Raw genomic sequence first — 20,695 nt, forward strand, 5'->3', positions numbered from 1 at the left:
ACAGCAATTCGAATAGTATGCTATGTAGCTGGCAGATATCTGTGAACAGAATGATGCTTTCCTTGGCTGTGTCTAGATTATCAAAACACTTTTTGCGCTCTGCACTGCTCATCCGGAAAACTACAAGGTAATATACATAATCTTACAACACCATGCGGTCTACTTGGAGTGTACAATAGATCGCAACTCGATCCATCCCCTCAACCCTTCGCAAAGGCCAACGTCGGCGCCCAAACTGAAAAATCAAAAGCCTCTCAGCGAAGCTCAACACCCAGTTCCCTAACTAAAGCCTCTCGCACACCTTTGTGAAAGCTGTTGGCTTCTTCGTTTGTCAGGGTACGCTCCAGGCTGCGGTACACAATGCGATAAGCCATGCTCTTGCGACCAGTCTTGGGGTGCACAAACTCATCAATAAGTCTGACATCCTCAACAACATCACCAGCTACATTGCGCACAATTTCCATGACGTCATTCTCGTGGAAGTTGCCCTTTGTGTTTCCTCCAGCGGGTGATGTCGACGCCAGCCAGAAAGATACATCCTTGGGACAAGGAGGGTACTTGGAGAATGGCGCAAACCTCTTGAGCTTATCGAGGTTATCGGACACGCCGGTGAACTGAGAGAGAAATCGTTGATCCTGTGACCAGAACAGGCGAATATCGGGAATCTTGAACAGCAGCATAGCGATGCGATCGATGCCTATGCCAAAGGCCCATCCCAGTTGCGATGGCACACCCGCATTGTTGTAGAGACTTTGTCTAACCACGCCACATCCCAAAACCTCCAGCCAGTCTCCCGCATAATAAACTTCCAGTTCCCATGAGGGACTCGTGAATGGGAAATATGCCTCCACCCAGCGCATACGTAGCGGCTCGTCAACAAAGGTAGGATCCTCCCGCAGAGCTGCGGCCTTGGCCCTAGAGAAGACATCAACCACCATGTTCTCCAGCGACCTCTTCAGATGCTCCCCGATTGCTTGGGCTTCAGCGGCAGAGTGGCAATCTTGCAGAGGATTGCGTTCATCATGGTAGGGAGGGTTGGGGTCCTCGACTTGGACATTGTGCTTGGGTAGCGTTTCCAGGTCGGCCCGCACAGCGGCAGCTACATCTCCATTGTGAACCTTGTTTCGGTCCCAGGATCTGGCTCCTTCCATCTGGTGAAAGACGGGGTAATGGCTTCGATCGATGGCATCTCGTCGATATACATCCGCAGAAATCAAGTAGCCGTCGCTCTCATCCGCTCGGAAAGTGTCGGCCTGGTGCGCACTCGTGTGTGTTCGGAGGAGAGTCTCATCGTTGATGTAGTAGGTATCAGACAAGGCTCGCCCTGGATGGTTTGGCGGGAAGCCGAGAGAGTCAAAGTTTTGGTGAGTTGACACAACCGGGTTGTATTCGTTGTAGTACTTGTACGTGGGCGGGGGGAAATTCGACTCTATTATTTGTCGAGTTATGTACACAGGGTGGTCTTTCTGGAGGTGTAGCTTCCGAGACGTGGCGTCTAATACATTTGACGGTACATTGAACCATGCGGGATCAGTCTTGTAGGTGCCGCCTCGAATTGACACAGAACTGTTGGAGGCATTCGCTGGTTTCGAGGAGAGCAGGGTTCCTGTGTATAGGAATCGAGGATTAACATGACTTCGATCTACTCAATTGATGCCAAACTATATGACAAACCTGAAGAGGAAAACTGTCGAATTGCATGTGATGGTCGGATAGAGCAGTGTCGAGAAGAGCGAACCTGCCGGCTGCACCTCAAGAGGCCGCGCATAGCCCCAATTCGTACCGACATGTTGGTAGTCTGGCTCGCTGTGTAGTTCCGTTCCCATAATTCGGCACCTTGTCGATGCGTTCGGTGCCAATTTGGTCACGGGCAGCTTAAGCCGTGATGTGTCGAAGCTGTCGGGTCGAACCTCAAAAGTTAGGCAGGACCCTGGATTTAAGCTAGCACAGGCTACCCTATAGCCAATGTTGCCCGTTGTTTAACAACCACCCTCCCATTCAAGAAGGCACGTGCAATAGAATAAACACCAGGATGTGACTGCATCATATATTATGAATAAGCTGTCGACTTTGGTAGATGCAAGATCCCGCCATGGCATGTGGCCGTTGCACGTCATCCAGAGCTCTCACAGACCGTTATCGCTGCGCTATGATTTTGTGAGCGCCACTGGTGTTCAGACATCTTCAACAACCGCCCAGCTCTTCCACATCCAGACACAACCGGGTCGAACAAGACGGAAAAGATACACATAGGACATACAGACGCCCTTTCGAACCTGACAAGTTTAAGACGGTGAGCGCCAAACCGGTCAACTGGTGAAGCAACATCAAACGCTGCCGGGGCCTGACCAACTACGTCACCGCCTACCGTCGGGTCCATTTTTCTGCCACAGCAGCCGATATCAACGCCGAGACTCTAAGCCGAACTCTAAGCACCGCGGTACCCCGGCATGTCTCTCACTCACATCACTTCTGTGTCTTGACCTCCGTGTTGCAATTGGGAGTTGCAGCTCGCACTCGCGAATTGAATTGCTGAAAAAAAAAGGAAAAAAAAAAAAAGGAAAACGAGGTCGTCTTGTCACAGTTGTGCGATGCGTCTATAAGCTCCAGCTGCCAACCGCAAAACCTGCACACAATGGCCTCATCGGCTGAAGAGTCGGCACCGGCCCGCAAACTCACCAAGGAGGAGCGGGCTGAGCAGCGCAAAAAGAAGATAGGGCCTCCGATCCGATATCCTTTTTGGTTTGGAGGAAGCGCGAGTAGTATGGCTGCCTGCGTGACACATCCCCTGGACTTGGGTACGTGAAGTTTTTTTCCCCGGGCAGCCGATTTGTCCCATTACGTGTAGATTTGTTGCTAACTCACCAATAGTAAAAGTATGAACTATTCTATATCCCCTGTCACAACATGGTTGTAATCCAAAGTACAAGTCTCTAACATGACACACCCAGGTGCGGTTACAAATGCGCAAAGGCGACGCACCCAAATCCATGAGCGGCACCTTCGTCCACATTGTCAAGACGGACGGTCCCCTCGCCCTCTACAGCGGCATATCTGCCTCTCTCCTCCGCCAGCTGACCTACTCAACCGTCCGGTTCGGCGTCTACGAAGAGATCAAGTCGAGATACACCAAGTCCGGCCGCGAGCCCTCATTCCCCCTTCTTACCGCCATGGCCATGACATCCGGGTTCCTGGGCGGCATCGCCGGCAACTTCGCCGACGTGCTCAACGTGCGTATGCAGCATGACGCTGCGCTCCCCGTGAACGAGCGCAGGAACTACAAGCATGCCGTTGACGGCATGGCTCGCATGGCGAGGGAAGAAGGCGCACTTAGTTGGTTTAGGGGCTGGCTTCCCAACAGCAGTCGCGCGGCGGTCATGACGGCCGGTCAGTTAGCCACCTACGATACCTTCAAGAGGCTGCTCATTGATTACACTCCGCTGGGCGACACCTTGACAACGCACTTTTCCGCATCCTTCTTGGCTGGGTTGGCGGCTGCGACGGCCACGAGTCCAATTGATGTCGTCAAGACAAGAGTCATGTCGTCGACCCAGAAGCAGGGCATCCTTCGAATAGTGGGAGATATCTACAAGACCGACGGTCTGGGATGGATGTTTAAAGGCTGGGTTCCCAGCTTCCTGCGACTAGGACCGTACGTTCTCGCCTGCCTCCCGCGCCCGCGATTCCTGCAAGATTAGCTAACGAACCCGTGTTAGACACACCATTTGTACATTCGTCTTCCTAGAGATGCACCGCAAGACATATAGAAAAGTCAAAGGACTAGATGAGAAGAATCTATAAACTGGAGACTGCGCGTGTACCAAAAAAAAAAAAAAATCCATCAACAACCGGCAGGCGTTACATTTAGAATGGGGGGAGGTTATCGGTTGCATATTTTTGATTTCTGTTCTACCAGCATTCTGATTATAAATCGGCTACTTGAAATCCCCCTAACTGTTTGCTTGAAACGGGATACGGGCACGGACTCTAGACCGGCGGCTCGGCAGTTTACTTATAGACATACCACACACAGAACGGCACCATTCACATCCCACCCTAGAGTAAAACATCAAATAGTGATAGCACCTCACACAAGCCCATTGTTGACAACCCATACACGGCTCAAGTGTTTCCCAATTGCCGCCACTTTCCGTTTGCGCTACGGAATGAAATACTGTACAAAGCCTAAAACGACACCTCTACGTAAATGTTTGCCTAAATTTATCACGAAACCAATACTTTCAATAAATGGTCCGTTTGCCTGTAGCCTCCCAAACATCCCATGAAACGCCGTTTTTATCTACTGCCACGACGACTGGCCATATGGCGTGGTACCATATGCGCCAGCACCGCCTCCATACGCAGTGTTATTGCCTCCCCCGTATGTGGTATTCCCACCCCCGTAAGCAGTCATGTTGCCGCCATAGGGAGTGGTATATCCGCCGTCCTGCCAAGGCGTAGTGCCGCCGTCCATATTCATATCTGGACTTCTGGGGCCATCAAACTCTGCTGGCTCCTCACCACCATATTTCTTTGGATCGAGACCCTTTAGGAGCGCGCCGATCTTTTGCTGGAGAGCGCGGATGCCGCCTTGCACAATTTGATCCGGCTCCATGCTGCCTGATGTTTCTACTTCGAAATAAAATCGGTCGGGAACCGCATCGTAGTTGAATGGCTCGCCATCTTGAGGGGGGTCTTCCCACTCTGCGTATTTGCTCTTGGGCCTGGGTATTACCGGTATTAGAGTAATTACCCAATTCAAGCAAGAGAGAACAAGACATACCATTCCTTTTGAGGATCCGTGTTATTCTCGTACCACAGATCCAAATGATGCAGCTTATTGTGAGGATCATATTCAAAGCCCACAGCCGACGTTGGCATCCACTTGGCGTGTTCCTTTGCTATCCCCTTCTTCGCGATACACGTGAGCTTCAGCTCCTGGTCCTTGCGTAGCTTGGCGATCAAGCATCCCATCCCCTCGGGGTCGTTAATAACGGGCGTCCCGACCTGGCTGGCATGACGGCCGTCGACGATCAGATCCCGCGCGTATACCTTCATAATTTCATCGCTGGTACATCTTGCGTGTAGGGTCAAGGTAACGCTGCATTGCTCGCAGTACTGCTCGCAGTCGCAATCTCGGGAATAGTTGAGTTCGTTTACGCCTTTGGCGTTGAGAGGAATGAGACCTAATCTGTGCGCGATAAATTCGTCGGCAAGCACTGATGTGTTGACTTCGACTTCGACGAGGTCGATGGCAATAGTGGGCACTTCGGCCTGAATAATTCGCCGTATCGAATTGGCAAATGAGAGGTTGGTTCTGGAGAGCGCAAAGTCAACGCGCGTGCTGTCGGCCTACAGAGAGGTTGAAGAAGAAGAAGAACGCAAGTTAGAAATTTGAACCATAGCAGAGGGCTACCACACCGCTTTGAACTCGGGGCGCCATACAGCTGATATGGTGACCTGGGGCTGCTCGGGCTCGCCATCCATCACCATAGGGTCGTAGTCCATGCCGTCCATCGTGGCCAAGTCGGCAGCGGCCGCCTGCCTGCGCGGGACACGGCTATTCACGAATCGCAAAGTATTCCCAGACTACCGAGGCGAAGCTTCGCTGGGATCGTACGAGATGGCCGAAAGCTGCGTTGTCGAAAGCAAACAACCAGTGGTGGTGGCCGGCCCGTCAGTTCACAATAAACTGCGATTCTGCTTAGCGCTCGAGCAAATGCCACCGGATCAGCGATAATCCGCAAAACCTCCTTATCGCCCTCGGGGCTCCAACTACGATAAGCAAAAAAATTCCCCGCCGCCAAAACCTCCGGTCAAGCTCCAACGACGGCCATCTCCTTGACAATTACAAGTCAAGGGAAGGGGCCAGAAATTCAGCCATGAAGATCAAAGCCCTTAACCGCTCCTTGGCGGATCATCAACCGCCCGGCTCCGACGCCGCCAAACTGCCTCGCAATCTCGATTCAGCGCTCCACCCGTTTGAGCGAGCACGAGAATACCAACGAGCCCTCAATGCCGTCAAACTAGAGCGAATGCACGCCAAGCCCTTCATCGGCCAACTTGGGCGAGGCCACGTCGACGGCGTCTACTCAATTGCCAAAGACCCCAACTCCCTACAGAGATTTGCCAGCGGCAGCGGCGACGGCGTCGTCAAAGTATGGGATCTCACCGATCGAGACAACTCCATCTGGCACACGACGGCGCACGAAAACATCGTCAAGGGGATGGCATGGACGCGGGACCAGAAACTGCTCACTTGCGCTGCGGACCGCACTATCAAGCTCTTTGACCCCTACAACACGCGAGCCGACTCAAAACCCATCTCGTCATGGCTCGGAGCCGGAGCATTCACAAGTCTCTCGCACCACCGCTCCCGCAACGCATTCGCTGCCGCATCAAGCGCCATATCCATCTACGACCTCGAGCGACACACGGCCGCGCCCGAGGTGCTCAAGTGGCCCACGTCCACCGACACCATCACCAACGTCTCCTTCAACTACGTCGAGACGTCCATCCTGGCGTCCTGCTCCAACGACCGCTCCCTCGTCATCTACGACCTCCGCACCTCCACGCCCGTCGCCAAGACCATCCTCAGCTTCGCCAGCAACCAAATCGCCTGGTCACCCATGGAGGCATTCAACTTCGCCACCGCCTCCGAAGACCACAACATCTACCTCTTCGACATGCGCAAGATGGACCGCGCACTCAACATCCTCAAGGACCACGTCGCCGCCGTCATGGACGTGGAATTCTCCCCCACCGGCGAGGAGCTCGTCTCCGCCTCGTGGGATCGCACCATCCGCCTGTGGAACCGAGACCGCGGCCACTCGCGCGACATTTACCACACCAAGCGCATGCAGCGCGTCATGGCCGCCAAATGGACCCCCGACGCAAAGTACATCCTCTCCGGCTCAGACGACGGCAACATTCGTCTCTGGCGCGCCAACGCCTCCCAGAGCGAGGGCATCAAGTCCGCCCGGCAGCGCCAAGCACTCGAGTATAACGACGCCCTGACCCGTCGCTTCGCCCACATGCCTGAGATTCGACGCATCAAGAGGCACAGACATATTCCCAATGTCGTCAAGAAGGCAGGCGAGATTAAGAGCCAGGAGCTCAAGAGCATCAAGAGGAAGGAGGAGAATGAACGCAGACACTCCAAGAAACAGTTTGAGAGGAGGAGGAGCGAAAGAGAGAAGATGGTGTTGGCGAAGGAGAAGTAGGTTTCCTACCCCCTTTGGCTATTCATTTCTGTTGTGGGAACCACGAGAACGTAAAAAGTATGGAGTTTTTGTTGCGAGCATGGCATGGCGTTATTTCGGAATCAGCCTCGTGCACACGTGTCTTGATTAGATTTGGGTAGGTGTTATCAACTGGTAATTTCATACACCCTTGAAGTCGGATGGCCTATGTAATATGATGATCACATGTTTTAAATATGCTCTCGTGTCGTCGTGGAGCGTTTATTGCACCTGCTTGCTAGTGACTCGTATACCACACAAAATTTGTGACATGTGCTTTTGCTTGACATTGTCTGAAATCGGCCACAGACGGTTCATGCCATTAACCCCACACTGCATGGAGTGAACGTGTACACATGAAGATTGACACATTACACACAATGTTCAAAGTGGTCAATTATAACCAGTCTCTCGAGCTTCTCAAGGGCTACATACGTCTACCTTGGACCAGTCTCTAACACACCCCTTAAGTCTTTCTGTGAAATTTTAAACCGTTTGACAAACCCAGAGTATGCATCGTTTCAAACCGCCCATCAACGCCCAACACACATTTCGATGTTTACCCATTCGTAGCCCCGCCAAATACAATCGTTATATGACACAAAACACAACTCTTAAAGATAAACGAGAGGGATGCTCGTCGCCACTCGACTCGTAAGTACCAGTGTAGGGTATTCATTCATTTCGCCAAAAACACCAAACTCGAAAGAAGTAGTCACAAAAATGGTCTGGAAACATTTTTGGTCGTTTGCTTTTGGAAATCGACGTCTAGATCCTCCGCACCTGTCATTTTGTTATTCTAACGCCTTCATTTGACCAGGAAAGTTGCCATCCGTTCGCCTTCTGGCGTTGGAGTTTTCAAAGTGTTGTACATTCTCACTGGGACTGCGAAACCCAATGTCGCTGAAAAGAGGACAGAAAAAGAAGAAGGAAAAAACAGTCGTGACTGCGGCCATTGTGGAATTTTGGTACATTTGGAAGACGTCGGTTGATGGCTAGACACTTCCGCGGGCAGCCTTTTGAGGCCTGTAGTTGGGCATTTCGTCGAACCAGCCATTCGCCTCATTGTACTTGTAGGCGTGAAAGGCAATGCCATATGGCTTGGGTTCAATAGAGTAGAGCATCCCCAGAGGGACATCCATGTCAGTAATGTCCTCTCGTGTCAGGTCCATGAAGTAGGCCATCAGCACTCGACAAACTGAACGATGCCCAATGATCAGCACATGATCAGTGATGCGCTCAATCTCTCTGACCATGTCGCGTAGGCGGCTAATAACCTGGAGGTAACCCTCGCCACCGACACCCGGGTAGATGTAGTTGAGTTTATCCGCAGCGCGCTTGTGAAACTCTTCTGGATACTTTCGAGCAATTTCGTCATAGGTCATGCCTTCAAACTGCCCCGTGTTCAACTCATTAAGCATTTCCCAATTCTTGACGTCGTAGTCATCATCGGCATCAAAGTATTCGGCAGTTTCTACGCTGCGTTGAAGCATGGAAGTCCAGACACAAAAGTTCTTCTCGTCCAAGTCCTTGTGCATGTCCGGATAGGGAGGTGTGTTGTCGCCCGGGTGAGGTGGGAACGTTGCCTGGGCAAGTTTGCTTTTTTGCTCCATAAGCCACTCCTTGCGTTTGAGCGTCATAAACTTATACAGCGCCAGGCCGTAACAATGGCCTCGCTCAGTGAGGATAGAGTCGCCGCCGAGCTTGCCGAGCTCATTATCCACGCTTTGCCCGTGGCGAGTGATCCAAATCTGCCGAGGTGAGAGATTGAAGCTTGACAGGTATGTGCTGATACCACCGCTGAGGAAACCTTTCAGGCGGTGCTGGATAAGCTTTCTACCAACATCCACCATCTAGCAGATGTGTCAGCAAGGTGATGTCGTACCAAACTAGGGCACACAATAGTTGCTTACCTGAATGTACTGTAAGTCGTTATCCTCCTCATACTCGCCCAGAGGTACGTATGCGCTAGCATACGCCGCAACTCTAGCCTTGAAATCTTCCAGCGATTTGACGGGGTCTTTGTTGCGATAGTCAGGACCAGAGAGCTTTAGGCGCATGTTTGCCTCGAGCAGATGAGGATCTCTGCATATACTTTCTATAAAAAGAATGCCAAGCTTGGGCTCACGCTCTCTGATGCGGTCGACTACTTGCTGGCGCCGCTTAATTGTGCTGTTTGTAGCATCGAGAATGCCAACAGCGCCGCCCTGGTTCAAAAGATAGTCGAGCAGCTCGTCCAGGGTTTCCATGGCCACCTGATTTCTCATTGCTGCCGCCTTCTCGTTATTCGGATCAAAAAACTTGGCGGACTGGTCAACTTCTTCCTGAGGCTCGCCATTCGTCGAGTTTAAATTCAAGGTAGTAGGCTCTGCTTGGTCGGGAGGAATATCGTTGTTGGTAGCTGGCACGCCGTTCAACAGGATAGTGGCGGCTTCAACTGGAGGGTCCAGGGCCTGATGCTCCTGGCCAGAGTTGGCGCGGGCAGAAGACTTGATTCCGGCCGCATTGCGTCTGCGGTTACCGACGTTGAAGATTCGCGATTCATGCTGTTGCCACGAAAGATACCGTTGAAGCTTTTTGGTGATGTATGATTTGCCACGGGCAGGAAGCCCCACCATGACAATAACGAGCTTGGCTGCAACATCCCGTTGTGGGATTCTGCCGTCGGGGGAGACACGGGACCTGGTCATACCAGGGATGTTGAGGGTTGTTGCATGAGGGCGCACTCTAGGGGTCTGGCTGCCTGAGTTCTGGCGCAAAGGTGGGCTGTGCAGTGGCAAAGAGCAGTCAGCAAGTGTCGTCATTTGGCACAGAAACTGGAATGAGCAATGCAAAGACTGAACAAGACGGTATTCACAGCGAGCAACATGCGCAAGGAACAAGACGAGGCTGGCGCGCGCTGCGGCACCGAAAAGATGACAAGACTCACATGCGTGGTGAACTGGGGGCAGTGGAGTTGACGCTCTGCGATAACGGAGGTGTGTCGGTTAAGTCCTTCATCATCCTGACTGCGGAAGCGATGGCGGGTATAGCTACAGGCGCGGACATGGAGTAGCACTGCGTGGTGCCATGCGACTGCAGCGGAGAATGAGAATAAGAGGCGACATCTGAGGAGTGCGAAGGAGGCTGAACAGCAAAATGCTGCTCAGGCTCCGAGGACGTAGGTGAGGTAGAAGAGCGAGACGAGGCGACACCGAACTGGTTTTGCATGACAAGCTTGGCTAGTTCCGACTGTTTTGCTTGGTGGAGGCGCACGCTGGCGTCTAAGACGTACAAAGCAAAGAGAGGCAAGTTAGCAAGGGTCGTTGATTGATAAGAAAGCAGCAGCGACACGCGCAGAGCAAGTAGTAGTCTGCCGTCTGCAGTCTGCAGTCTGCGTAGCCTACCAGACTGGACCAGACAATAGACAATACTCAAGTACTGGGCTGCTTGGGTGCTTGGGTGGTAGCGGGTGGAGTGTCTGTCGAGTGGCAGAATGACAGAACGAGACAGGGTAGGAGTAGAAGTGAAGACGGCTAGAAAAAGAGTGCACAACGTAATAGAGGGCAAAGAGGCATGAAATAAATGGGAGACTTGCACGCGGAGATGGGTACGTATCACACACCTTGTCTGGGAAGAGCTACGGCAGACGGCATTGCGAGATGTAAAAAGGAAAAAGCAATGGGCTGCCGGAAAAAGAAGAAGTAGCCGGCGCAGGCAGGCGCGACTTGAGCTCGGTTGGTGTGGCTGCCTCAGCACTTCAGCACCCAGTGCTTTGGCAGGATGGATGATGATGGCGTGAGCTGGATGTGAGCTTGTCAAGTCAAGTTGTGAGTTGGCGTGGGCTGGCGTGTGTGTGCCAGCTCCCAAACTCACTCGCGAAGTATCAGGTACTTGAGTAACTTTGTACGCAGTAGTGCGCAGCAGCTGGGCAGAAAAGTACCTGCTACCCGGCCCCGGTCAGCCAGATTGTTGACAGAATCAGGTGTGGTATCAGCGAGACTCAACAACCTGGCGATTTGTTGCGCGAGGAGCTAAACGCCAAGACTCGAGGTCAGTCAGTCCAAGACAAACGCTGCAAATGCGCCTCACCTTGTCCACCAGTTGGAAGCGATGGGTCGATTGCTCAGATGCTTGGTCGCCGAGTGGCCTTGTCGCCTGCCCAATGACGTTGACAGTCTGCAGGGCGCCAGCAGCCAGCGAAACCGGCTCGTGGGGGAGATCAGAGGTCCAGCAGTCGGCGCAGCGAGATCAAGGGAGCACGCTTTAAGCGATTCTGTCTGTGCTCCAGAATAAACCAAGTCAAGCACAAGACTGGACCCTGGCCCACTTGTGCCGTCAAGCTGGAATTACCTGCCCTAGTACGGAGCTGCCCCGTGGAGGCGCCTCAAGACTTTGCAAAATACTGCCTGGTGTCTGGTTTGTTAGTCTCTCCCAACGACCCAATTGATGCACTTCCTTCCCGCTCGTGGGTTGGTGTCGTGCGCTAAGGGCGGACCGAGTTCGTCTGACTCGCCCTCCAACAAATGTGCGATGACGGCAAACTTTGGTACCAAGCAGAGGAGTCACCCGTCGCAGAAAATAATCTAAGCTGGATATTCACAAGTTAATACTCGTTCTTTTTCCCAAAAAGCAATTCTCATTGTGTGCGCGCAAAGCGGAGGCTTACCAGCAAATAGTTCTGTCCACTCCCGAGTGCTTTGTACCAGCACCGCCGAAGAGGTGCCGCGCAGTGGACCTCAATCAGTTAAAGCCAAAGCTGAGGGTTTCGGTCTTGGGTCAAGTTGTATTTGTCTGGGTTCTGGTTTGATCCACAGACAAAATCACAGACACCAGCGAGGAGCATTAAATCAAGCGAATTCGTCCAGGGTTGATGAGCACGATAAAGAGGACGGCTGAGGCACCCAAAGAAATGAAGGAGAGATATAAAAAAAAGGGAACAAGAAAGAGAGAAATGTTGTATGTGCTTCTAGATTGGCGATGACTGTTTAGGGACACAAATCGATACCGTCCGGTAAAGCTTGTCTTCAACAGGCTCGATGGCTAGGCCAAACCCCACCAGACCCAACCAACAAGTTCCGAGTCTGTCAACTTGTGGCGCTCTCTAGTTGTCTCGTCAAGCCGATGGTCTTCTTCTTTTGTGAGGAGATCTGGGCCAATTCTTTCCTATAATTGCCTCGTTGCAGCTGGTCAGACGTAAAAGTACCTTTTCACCTCTGTGAATTTGTGTTTGAGAAATATTGAGCAACGACGTAAAGCAATCTGATGGCGCACCTTGTCGTTTTATAACACTCTAGCCCACTGAACAGACCATCCACACTGAGATTCTCCATACATGTAAAGCATCCAGTATCCCCGATTCAGACAGAGCTGCTCACCTTTGGAGATGTAACATGCCCAATATGTCCTGCATCTTGCCTTGGCACCGTCGCGAAACAACTGCCAAATACCGAGACATGGGTCATATTATGCCATGATTCTAAAGATACCTCAAACACTTCCTTCCTGCACCGCCATAAATACCGATTCAGTTCGCAAACTTCCACAGCATGTTTCAGAGCCTCAAGTGCTCTCCCCAGCACGGTGGAAGGCCCGCGGCGCGTCGCAATCGTCCCATGGCACTGTCGGACTTGGTCCGAGCAACCCGGGCTGTCGATTGCCTTCCAAGTTGGTACTGTGGTGTGCCCCAAGATCCCCCCAGTACATGTAGTCATCACCACGCATTGTCAGTTCAAAACAGCACTGAATATCCATATACCCAGGCAGGGTTCAGACCTGTTACTATTGTGTGCGGCCCCTTTGTTCCTCTTTGCAATGGAACCATCAACCTTGGGTTCTGCTGACAGGCGCAACCTGGCTGTCTGGAACAACACTGGTGGTTCACCTCTTGCTTCTGCTTTTTGATGGCGCGTACGGAGTAAGTGGACGCTGTTCACCTTATTGTAGTGCCGTTCATCATCTTGGGGTTCAAGGGCAGCTTTCATATCCTCCTTGTTGGAAACCGGACTTCGGAGGAATTGAGCTCTCTTGCTGTACATCACCAGTCTGTTTTGATTGTCATGATACATACCAAGTTGCCAAGGTAGTTGGAATCCTTCTGCAATCCGTTTGCCCCACGAAAACTTGGCCTTTCTCCATCGCATCCTCCCGGAATTTTGTTGAAAGAACGAATGCGCGAGGCACACAGCCAAGTCTAGCCTGATTGTGCTGTTGGCCTTGTTCCTCAGCCTGTTTACCTAGGCAGCTAATTTCCTAACAAGCCGCGCGGAAGGGGTTCCGATGTCGCCGTCTGCGGAGGTTACAAGACTAACATCGGACTCCACCTGTGAAGATCCAGATCCCTCCGTGCCTGGGCTGGGACGTGCCGCCGTCGAGTGGCCCCTAGGTCGATCAAAGATAGAGCTGTGCTTGTTACCCTCCAGTTTCACGTAATACAATAATCAAGAAAGCCGGAGCTTTAGGGCCCGGACCATCGCTCTGACGCAGCTGTGGTTCGTTGGCGTTCGGTTGATTTGCAGCTTGCAACAAAACGCAACAAGTCTAGCTTGTACCTCAGCACCTCAGTACTAGTCCCAAGTGACCTCTGATCATCTCTTACGGTGGTGGTAGTAGTATTGCATGCTGGTAATGTTGGTCCAAGTGACTTTGCTTGCGTGCTTGGAGACGTCGCTCGGGTGTGAGACAAGTCGGATGTGTTTTGTCCCCCCTAGATCCAGCTTCTCAGACCCCTTTGGTTAGCACCTCAAATTGTCTTGCAATAGCTTATCTCCATCCTAGCACAGAAGAAAAGATGAGACAGGAAATCGTCTCAACAGAAGTCGTAGAATGTACGTGCTAAGTAAGCTTGTCTGGCTTGGCAGTATTCGTGTGAAACCACTCAGAAGGTCGTAGTAGTAAGCTTAAATTACAGCCCCCAGTGGTGTTGCAGCTCAGGCCGGGTTGTCGGTGCGTTGGCCGTTGCTTTGTTTCATTGGGGAGTTTGGACGCTGGAAATAAAAATCTCACTGGGTCAAGTGAGATTTGGCTCGGTGTTGACAGTGTGTTGTTTTGATGCTGCTCAACAAATATTGATCTTGTTGACCAAACACATGACCAGGGAAGGTGCCGCCCCTCCTTCATGCCAAGTTGGGTAGCACGCACTTTGACATGCTCCTGATAGCCGGATTGCTGTCTTCAAGCTGCCAATGTCCTTGCGTTATGAATAGAAAGAGGCCGAATTCCTGGGCAGTCTGGGGCTGCACCACCGAGCTCGTCAACAGGGCAGGGCAGAGCAGCTTCGTCCAGGAAATGCGGATATCTGTGTCCGGTCCCGGGCCTGCTTGTCATTGCTGAGATTCTATTCTTGTAACCAACGCGGAGAAATAATGAACCATCAGAAGCCTATCGATGACTTTCAGGCCACTTTTCGGTATTTATTTTCATTTTTGATACGGATGCCCGTTTGAGCGCAACATCATGCACAGCTGCAACAGCCTGAGTGGAGCGGACATGGGCAGCTCGGGGCCCCAACCAAGCAAACAAGGATGAGTGAGATGGCGGCGAAACTCTGGGTAGATTCGTCTTCAGGTTGACTAATGTGCACTCCAGCCTATGGTGGCAACTGCAGTACTGGGAAAACAATAACTTATCAAACTCTTGTTTAGTAAGGCGGACAGCCCGAAATAGCACGCAGTGATGTTTTGCCTCAGTCCGTCATTGACTATGGCAGACCAGGGAGCAGACGGGGATGGGTTGCAGTCTGGCGTTTTATAATACGTCTTGCGATTGATCTTATCGACAGGGACGGGGGTTGACGAAAACGTAGCGTTACTTCACATTGTGCTGTTGAAACATGTCACCAAGTCGGTGGATCTCGGCCACTTGTGACATATCGACAGATAGCAGATCAAACTGCCGATGCACGAGCCTTGACTATGGACGAGATGACGACGGCACCCCATGGTCAAGGTCCGGAGCTTGATAATGCCATGGTCTCGCTGCTTCACGACCACGTCTTGATACTTGGGGACTCTTGACTTGATGCTTCGCCGCCACAGCCCTCGCTCAGAAGGTGCATTTAGAATATGTGGCTTGGCAATCACCGCCACAGGCACCAGCCGCACTTAAACTTTCCAACTTCAACAAACGAGTCGATCAGCTTGTTTGACAAAGTAATCGACAATGGTCCAAGAACATCGCAACCGCATCTATTTGGTTCCAACAGCAACAAGGTTTGGCTTTTAATGACTCAACTGTTGACAGCCAGAGAATTGTAACGCAAGACACTGAGCTTCTCGCGACATCAACACCGATAAACTATACCAACAGCCAATAGTTTTGGGTTGCCAGCTCTGCCAGCCGTCGCCAGATGTCAACTCAACCAAACGTTTCTAAATATGATCTAGCAGTCCTTACCCAAATACTGCTCGATTTTTGTTTCCAAAACTTCACTCTCCCGCCGTCAAGATACAGCAGAAAACAAAAATACCCGTGGCGTTCACATCTGATCTTCATTGTCAACTCAATTAGACCACAACGTGATGATAAGATATTGTCTATCGTCGTGTTGACTTACGACCCGGTCCTACATGCCGTCAGATAAAAGTGCGAGGAAGCGCATATTACGCTCCTGTATCGGGTGCTGCTGACACCCTCTTTTCCGAAGGGCTGGTTCCGGACATCGCTTCTCGTTACTGCCTACGTGTTGCAGAGTCGCTGCTCAAGTGGCCGAGGTCTAGAGCCAAAAGGGCACCTACTTGCCTCATATTTTCGACTCTCAAGAAAGAACCGCCCTTGCCTCGCCCCGCCCCGCCTCGCCTACAATCCTCCTACTCACCCAGGAGAGCTCTCAGTCAACCATAACAATCCTCATCGCTCTAACACTCTGACGACATCTACTCGGGCCATTGTCTCTCCGGAGCCATCGTCTGCTGAATTGTGGAACCAGGGTTGTCTTTGATACCTGATATTTGTTTTGCTCGATCCGGTCAGATAAACCTGTTAATTCTCTTCTTTTTGGAATTGGCTAGCATAAGCCCATCGGCAATCTATTTCCCTGGCACCTTTGCGAGCAGTGACACACACAAAATGCCATCTCTGAAGCAAAGCACAATGGCGGACGAAACCAGTGGCAATTCTTGTCCTGTCTCCGGGGACGTATCTGGGGATGATTCGCAGAGCCAACCGCTCCCAACACCAGGCCTCAAACCAAACCCCATCGTGGACGATTTGAAGAAAAGTCATTTGAATAAGGGGGTCTTGATCCCACTTAAGACAACCCAAGAAGTCCGCCAGGACCATACAACCGTTTATGCATACATTACTCGGGCGCCGACAAAGTCTGCTAACGACGTCATATCGTAAGAACCTCTTTCCTATTTACCAATATGGTGTAAAAGCACCACCTTCAGCCGGAAAAATGAGACGAACAATCTTTCCTGACTAGTTCATAGAGCCTTGCGAACATTACGACCAGAGGGTGGCGCTAATCCCCTACCCCATCTTCGCACCTGCGCAAAGCCGACAGACTTGCCTGCGCACCTGAAGTCGCAATTCATGAATGATGATCCTGTAGGCCGCCAGATTCATACCAGCAAGTCCACGTGGATCTACATTATTGCAGGCGAGGTTAGGGAGATCAGCAAATCAGACCTCATCAAGACTTTATCGACAGTGGACGCGTTAGAAAACGACCCCTTCATCGCCACCATCACTATTCCATTGCTGGCACCTACATCCCAAGTGCAAGCAGCGCTGTGGTCGTCTCAGTATTGGCCAACAGTTTACCGCAAGAACAACCCCCTCGGTCCCCATCCTAGCATGGTGGGTCGTGGAACTGATGAGATTAAGGAGGATGCATCCTTGTGGATGGCCCTGGCCCATCGAGTCGCCTTGCAAGCAAAAGAGGCCGGAATCGGGGAGGCTATGGGAGCTGTGATTGTTCAGAGAGGAGAAAACGGAACCGAGTTGGTTGGTCTTGCTGGCGATGCCCGAAAACATCAAGAATGCAACGGAGCAGTCCTCAACAACACCGTGACACACTGCGTGCTTCGGGCCATTAGTATGGTGGCCCAAAAGCTTGTAAGGCACGAGCACCGGGAGGCTGGCATAACTGCTGAAGCGGCAAATTTATATTACGACTGTTTTCAAGACAAGCCTTTGATTGAGCTGGAACGCCGGTGTTTTGAGCAAGAGCATCCAAACAAGGACGGATACCTTTGCCATGGATTGGAGCTGTATGTCACTCACGAGCCATGCGTTGCCTGTTCTATGGGTATTCTTCATTCCCGCATGGGCAAGGCTGTCTTTTGCCATCACATGGGTCGCACTGGTGGATTGAGTTCGGATGATCGTCCGGATGGAGGTGGACGAGGGTTGGGATTATTCTGGAGACGGGAGCTCAATTGGAGTTTACTGGCTTGGGCATGGGAACGTGAAAACGTACCCGACCTCCCGCCCATCGACCCAACTACTCATGTTTAGGATTACCACCTCCTAGGTCTACCTAGAACTCTGCCATTTTGGTGCTTATTTTCTTTTTTGTTCGCAATCACATACAAGGCTTGCTCGAGGAACGACATATTAGACGGCGGGTGACCTAGAGCAGTCTTATCGTTACGGGCTAGGGGGTTTTGACTGGACGAAGTTCGCTTCGAAACGGACTACTTGTATGGTTCTACCTCATTCCTGACGAAGTAGCACATTTGCATTTACGGCTTGGTGGAACATTGATAATGATTCTAGATGCGGCGCAAAAGTGAGAGCTGTTAGGCTATCCTTTCCAGGGTCCACGTTCACTGGCAAGAAGATATGGCTGTTGTGGATTAATTATATCTTTGATCGCAACTGGGGCATAAAGGCCGGAATGACGAGGCGGATGGCTAGGTTTTGTGTAATTTACTGTAGATATATAGATATACATATATAAAGCTCGGTTGTGAAGTAGAGACCAGGGGCTATAGGCGACATGTTGTTACTTGGCTCATGACTTGGTAACATTGAATGCAGGGCAATGTTTGATTATGCAATAGCAATGCTGGAGCTTTTCGGTAACATTGAATGACTGGCCCAACACAGAAGAAGTCTTGGCATGGGCTAAAGGGGACTTTGGTCACTTTTCATTCATCATGAGGTTTTTGCTGCGATCAAAGGGCAATAGGTCAAAGCTAGGGCGACGTGTCTGCGAACCACATCGATTGCAAGATTACAGTATCACTGTAGCCGTCAAGTTGTGTGTGCCGGAGCACCAGACTACCCGTTTGACTTCTGCTTGCGTGCCCCTCTCAACGGTACTCATCACGAGGGTTGGGGTGTGGCGCCGTGCCTGGCCCGACCCAAGCAACCCCCCCCTTCTCTTCTTCAAATGGTCTTACTTCTTTGTACCGACGACGACCCTCCTCCCCCCCCTGGCAGTGCGAAGGCAAACGTCTGCTTCCAACCCATTCTCAAGCCCGTTATCGCGATTTTACGTTGTTCAAATTTTGCCTGCGCGTGGAGCCTCTCATTGTTGCATTTGCATTAATGTGTAGGATAATGCCAATCGTTCTGACTGCCTGCGGTTAGAACTCAGCCTTGCGCGACACCCGCCAACTGCGCCAAGCTGGCTTCCAAGGCATTGCTGCTTCTCTCCTCCGGCTACGGCTCCCGCTTTCACCCAAGCGGTCGTAAGAAACCATTACTTCTCGAAAGAAGCAAGAATACGAGTACATGTGCCTACGAAACTGCTCTCTACAGCGTCGACCCGGTCCGTTTTTGGCTTCCTCAACCGTATCATAAAGACGGCCTCGCAAAACGACGAAATGAACAAGAGAGCCGCCCCGGGGGTGAACGCAACGGCTAGCCCCCCTAAAAAAAGAAAGACGGATAATGTGCAAAAGTTCTATGCAGTGCAAGCTGGATTTCGCCCTGGGGTGTATATGACATATGCCGAATGCTCAGCCCAAACAGCTGGTTTCAAGGGTGCTGTTTGTGAGTCAGCTCCAAGGTTTTTGTCGCAAACTTTGAGATGCCAAATGAAGCATGGTTAAGCTAATTGGTGGCTGCTGTAGTCAAATCCTTCACCTCCCGGTCCGATGCAGAGGCATTTGCGGCGGGGAAGAAGGTCGCAGCATCTTCTGATGAACCAGAGAGATTTTACGCTGTGGCTGTAGGCAATCCAACCGGCATTTACACAGATTGGAATGAAGCGGCGCTGGCTATCAAGGGCGTCAAGGGCCCCAAGTACAAGCGATTTGGGTCACGTATGGAGGCGGTCGTCTATATTAAACAATTCGGCAGCAGGGAAGCCATTGAAGCTCTCGGGGAAACATGTGCAGCGGCGCCAGTTGATTTACCTGTGTCCCCAACGCCAATAGCAGCTTCTGAAAAAAAGACGGCGTCCAAGACGGCCGCAAAGAAAGCTGAACCGGGGGTGCAGCGTCCAGCTGAAGACGTTTTGCAAATTTACACAGACGGCAGTAGCCTTGCAAACGGGAAAGCCGGATCCAGAGCAGGCGTGGGTGTCTATTTCGGAGACGGGGACCCCCGAAATGTTTCTGAAAGACTGGTTGGCGATCCGCAGACTAACCAGCGTGCTGAGTTGATGGCTATGCTTCGGGCATTAGAGATTGCCCCCCTCGATCAGACGGTGCAGATCATCAGCGACAGTCAGTATTCGATCAACTGCGTGACGCAATGGGCTATTGGATGGAAACACAAAGGGTGGAAGACGGCAACAGGCGAGAATGTCAAGAACCAGGATATCATTAGGGCTGTCCTGGACAAGATGGACGAGAGGACCAAGACCGGCGCTCATACCTACTTTCACTGGGTTAAAGGACATGCGTCGGATAGAGGAAATGTGGCTGCTGACAGGTTAGCTGTACGGGGAGCGAAAATGGCCTATTGAGGAGGGTGTGGTGAGCTAGAGTTGAGTCGGAGGTTGGGTATTGGAACTATGTCAGGCTCGAAGGTCTTGGAAAAACACAAGAGCCCGTGTCTGTGTCGGACTTTTGTGATACTAGCAGGGGGATGGAAGGGTAGGGTTGCATCTCATGGAAGCGGCTAAGGAGCATATGCATGTGTTACGGAGTGTTTTAATGTTCTTTTCTGTTCGAGACTTGGGATATTTGAGGACGGGATAAAAAAGGGAATTCTTTGATTTTGTCAATTTTCTGTGATTCGAGTCCACGTTAATGGCTGGTGGCGTCTTGATCCTCATCCGACAATGATGGAGGACTGTTCTTATGATACCTATATTGGCCTTTTGTCTTTACACCACGGTCGACTTATCGCCGTGACGTGTTGTAACCGCAAGTGACTTGCAGAATGCGCTTCAACCGATTAATGTTGTGGCGGCTGTTGCTATTCGAGTATTCGAGGGCGTCGCGCTGAAATGTATTGTTGCTTGCGGCCGCTGCCATTGATCAGCCATACCACGGAATTCCGGCGCACTCTGTCCGTGGCTCCTGGCTTGGATGGGGATGATATCATCGTATAGCTACGTTTTCATGTTGACA

General features: G+C 51.5%; 8 protein-coding genes across 9 annotated transcripts; 4 read left to right on the forward strand and 4 right to left on the reverse strand.

Moving 5' to 3' along the window:
- Nucleotides 1–254: 254 nt before the first annotated feature.
- MSF1_1 (phenylalanyl-tRNA synthetase alpha subunit, mitochondrial) lies at nucleotides 255–1,789 on the reverse strand (the record flags this gene model as incomplete). The annotated part of the gene is made up of 2 exons (XM_066115936.1): nucleotides 255–1,606; nucleotides 1,675–1,789. 2 exons carry the CDS (start codon nucleotides 1,787–1,789, stop codon nucleotides 255–257), a joined length of 1,467 nt encoding a protein of 488 aa, XP_065977816.1.
- An 846-nt stretch (nucleotides 1,790–2,635) lies between these two features.
- DIC1_1 (Mitochondrial dicarboxylate transporter) lies at nucleotides 2,636–3,801 on the forward strand (the record flags this gene model as incomplete). Its single annotated transcript, XM_066115937.1, has 4 exons — nucleotides 2,636–2,798; nucleotides 2,872–2,876; nucleotides 2,952–3,652; nucleotides 3,717–3,801. The coding sequence occupies 4 exons, from the start codon at nucleotides 2,636–2,638 to the stop codon at nucleotides 3,799–3,801; spliced, it is 954 nt and encodes a 317-aa protein (XP_065977817.1).
- A 499-nt stretch (nucleotides 3,802–4,300) lies between these two features.
- On the reverse strand, nucleotides 4,301–5,517 carry rpb3_1 (RNA polymerase II subunit 3; the record flags this gene model as incomplete). The annotated part of the gene is made up of 3 exons (XM_066115938.1): nucleotides 4,301–4,724; nucleotides 4,784–5,352; nucleotides 5,446–5,517. The coding sequence occupies 3 exons, from the start codon at nucleotides 5,515–5,517 to the stop codon at nucleotides 4,301–4,303; spliced, it is 1,065 nt and encodes a 354-aa protein (XP_065977818.1).
- Nucleotides 5,518–5,841: 324 nt separating this feature from the next.
- Nucleotides 5,842–7,475, forward strand: sof1_1 (Protein sof1). Its single transcript, XM_007808196.2, has one exon. The coding sequence runs from the start codon at nucleotides 5,883–5,885 to the stop codon at nucleotides 7,221–7,223; it is 1,341 nt and encodes a 446-aa protein (XP_007806387.1). The 5' UTR covers nucleotides 5,842–5,882; the 3' UTR covers nucleotides 7,224–7,475.
- Nucleotides 7,476–7,516: 41 nt separating this feature from the next.
- Nucleotides 7,517–11,353, reverse strand: PFK26_1 (6-phosphofructo-2-kinase). Of its 2 annotated transcripts, XM_066115940.1 has the most exons (4): nucleotides 10,846–11,353; nucleotides 10,171–10,504; nucleotides 9,155–10,007; nucleotides 7,517–9,094 (listed from the first exon to the last, which is right to left on the reverse strand). In XM_066115940.1, the coding sequence occupies exons 1-4, from the start codon at nucleotides 10,874–10,876 to the stop codon at nucleotides 8,237–8,239; spliced, it is 2,076 nt and encodes a 691-aa protein (XP_065977820.1). In that variant the 5' UTR covers nucleotides 10,877–11,353; the 3' UTR covers nucleotides 7,517–8,236. The 2 variants fall into 2 exon arrangements, with proteins under 2 accessions (XP_065977820.1, XP_065977819.1); XM_066115939.1 differs by having other exon boundaries at nucleotides 10,171–11,353.
- A 1,341-nt stretch (nucleotides 11,354–12,694) lies between these two features.
- J3458_000106 (uncharacterized protein) lies at nucleotides 12,695–14,414 on the reverse strand. The gene is made up of 3 exons (XM_066115941.1): nucleotides 13,819–14,414; nucleotides 13,291–13,760; nucleotides 12,695–13,226 (listed from the first exon to the last, which is right to left on the reverse strand). The coding sequence occupies exons 2-3, from the start codon at nucleotides 13,356–13,358 to the stop codon at nucleotides 12,947–12,949; spliced, it is 348 nt and encodes a 115-aa protein (XP_065977821.1). The 5' UTR covers nucleotides 13,359–13,760; nucleotides 13,819–14,414; the 3' UTR covers nucleotides 12,695–12,946.
- Nucleotides 14,415–15,156: 742 nt separating this feature from the next.
- Nucleotides 15,157–17,875, forward strand: J3458_000107 (uncharacterized protein). The gene is made up of 2 exons (XM_007808194.2): nucleotides 15,157–16,558; nucleotides 16,652–17,875. The coding sequence occupies exons 1-2, from the start codon at nucleotides 16,287–16,289 to the stop codon at nucleotides 17,679–17,681; spliced, it is 1,302 nt and encodes a 433-aa protein (XP_007806385.1). The 5' UTR covers nucleotides 15,157–16,286; the 3' UTR covers nucleotides 17,682–17,875.
- A 717-nt stretch (nucleotides 17,876–18,592) lies between these two features.
- Nucleotides 18,593–20,406, forward strand: J3458_022423 (uncharacterized protein). The gene is made up of 2 exons (XM_007808193.2): nucleotides 18,593–19,166; nucleotides 19,247–20,406. Exons 1-2 carry the CDS (start codon nucleotides 18,998–19,000, stop codon nucleotides 20,083–20,085), a joined length of 1,008 nt encoding a protein of 335 aa, XP_007806384.2. The 5' UTR covers nucleotides 18,593–18,997; the 3' UTR covers nucleotides 20,086–20,406.
- The last annotated feature ends 289 nt before the right edge of the window (nucleotides 20,407–20,695 follow it).

The sequence above is a fragment of the Metarhizium acridum genome (assembly GCF_019434415.1).
Source record: "Metarhizium acridum strain ARSEF 324 chromosome Unknown scaffold_1, whole genome shotgun sequence".
NCBI classification, from domain to species: domain Eukaryota; kingdom Fungi; phylum Ascomycota; class Sordariomycetes; order Hypocreales; family Clavicipitaceae; genus Metarhizium; species Metarhizium acridum.

Bases quoted from the DNA above. Each gene is read 5' to 3' on its own strand.
- J3458_000106 (XM_066115941.1), bottom strand. From the start codon at position 13,358: ATGGAGAAAGGCCAAGTTTTCGTGGGGCAAACGGATTGCAGAAGGATT. The intron at 13,227-13,290 runs GTATGTATCATG...ATTCCTCCGAAG, and splicing joins CCAACTACCTTGGCAACTTG to TCCGGTTTCCAACAAGGAGG.
- PFK26_1 (XM_066115940.1), bottom strand. From the start codon at position 10,876: ATGCCGTCTGCCGTAGCTCTTCCCAGACAAG. The intron at 10,505-10,845 runs GTGTGTGATACG...TGTACGTCTTAG, and splicing joins CGTAGCTCTTCCCAGACAAG to ACGCCAGCGTGCGCCTCCAC. The intron at 9,095-9,154 runs GTAAGCAACTAT...CACATCTGCTAG, and splicing joins ACGACTTACAGTACATTCAG to ATGGTGGATGTTGGTAGAAA.
- J3458_022423 (XM_007808193.2), top strand. From the start codon at position 18,998: ATGAACAAGAGAGCCGCCCCGGGGGTGAACGCAACGGCTAGCCCCCCT. The intron at 19,167-19,246 runs GTGAGTCAGCTC...TGGCTGCTGTAG, and splicing joins TGGTTTCAAGGGTGCTGTTT to TCAAATCCTTCACCTCCCGG.
- J3458_000107 (XM_007808194.2), top strand. From the start codon at position 16,287: ATGCCATCTCTGAAGCAAAGCACAATGGCGGACGAAACCAGTGGCAAT. The intron at 16,559-16,651 runs GTAAGAACCTCT...ACTAGTTCATAG, and splicing joins TCTGCTAACGACGTCATATC to AGCCTTGCGAACATTACGAC.
- sof1_1 (XM_007808196.2), top strand. From the start codon at position 5,883: ATGAAGATCAAAGCCCTTAACCGCTCCTTGGCGGATCATCAACCGCCC.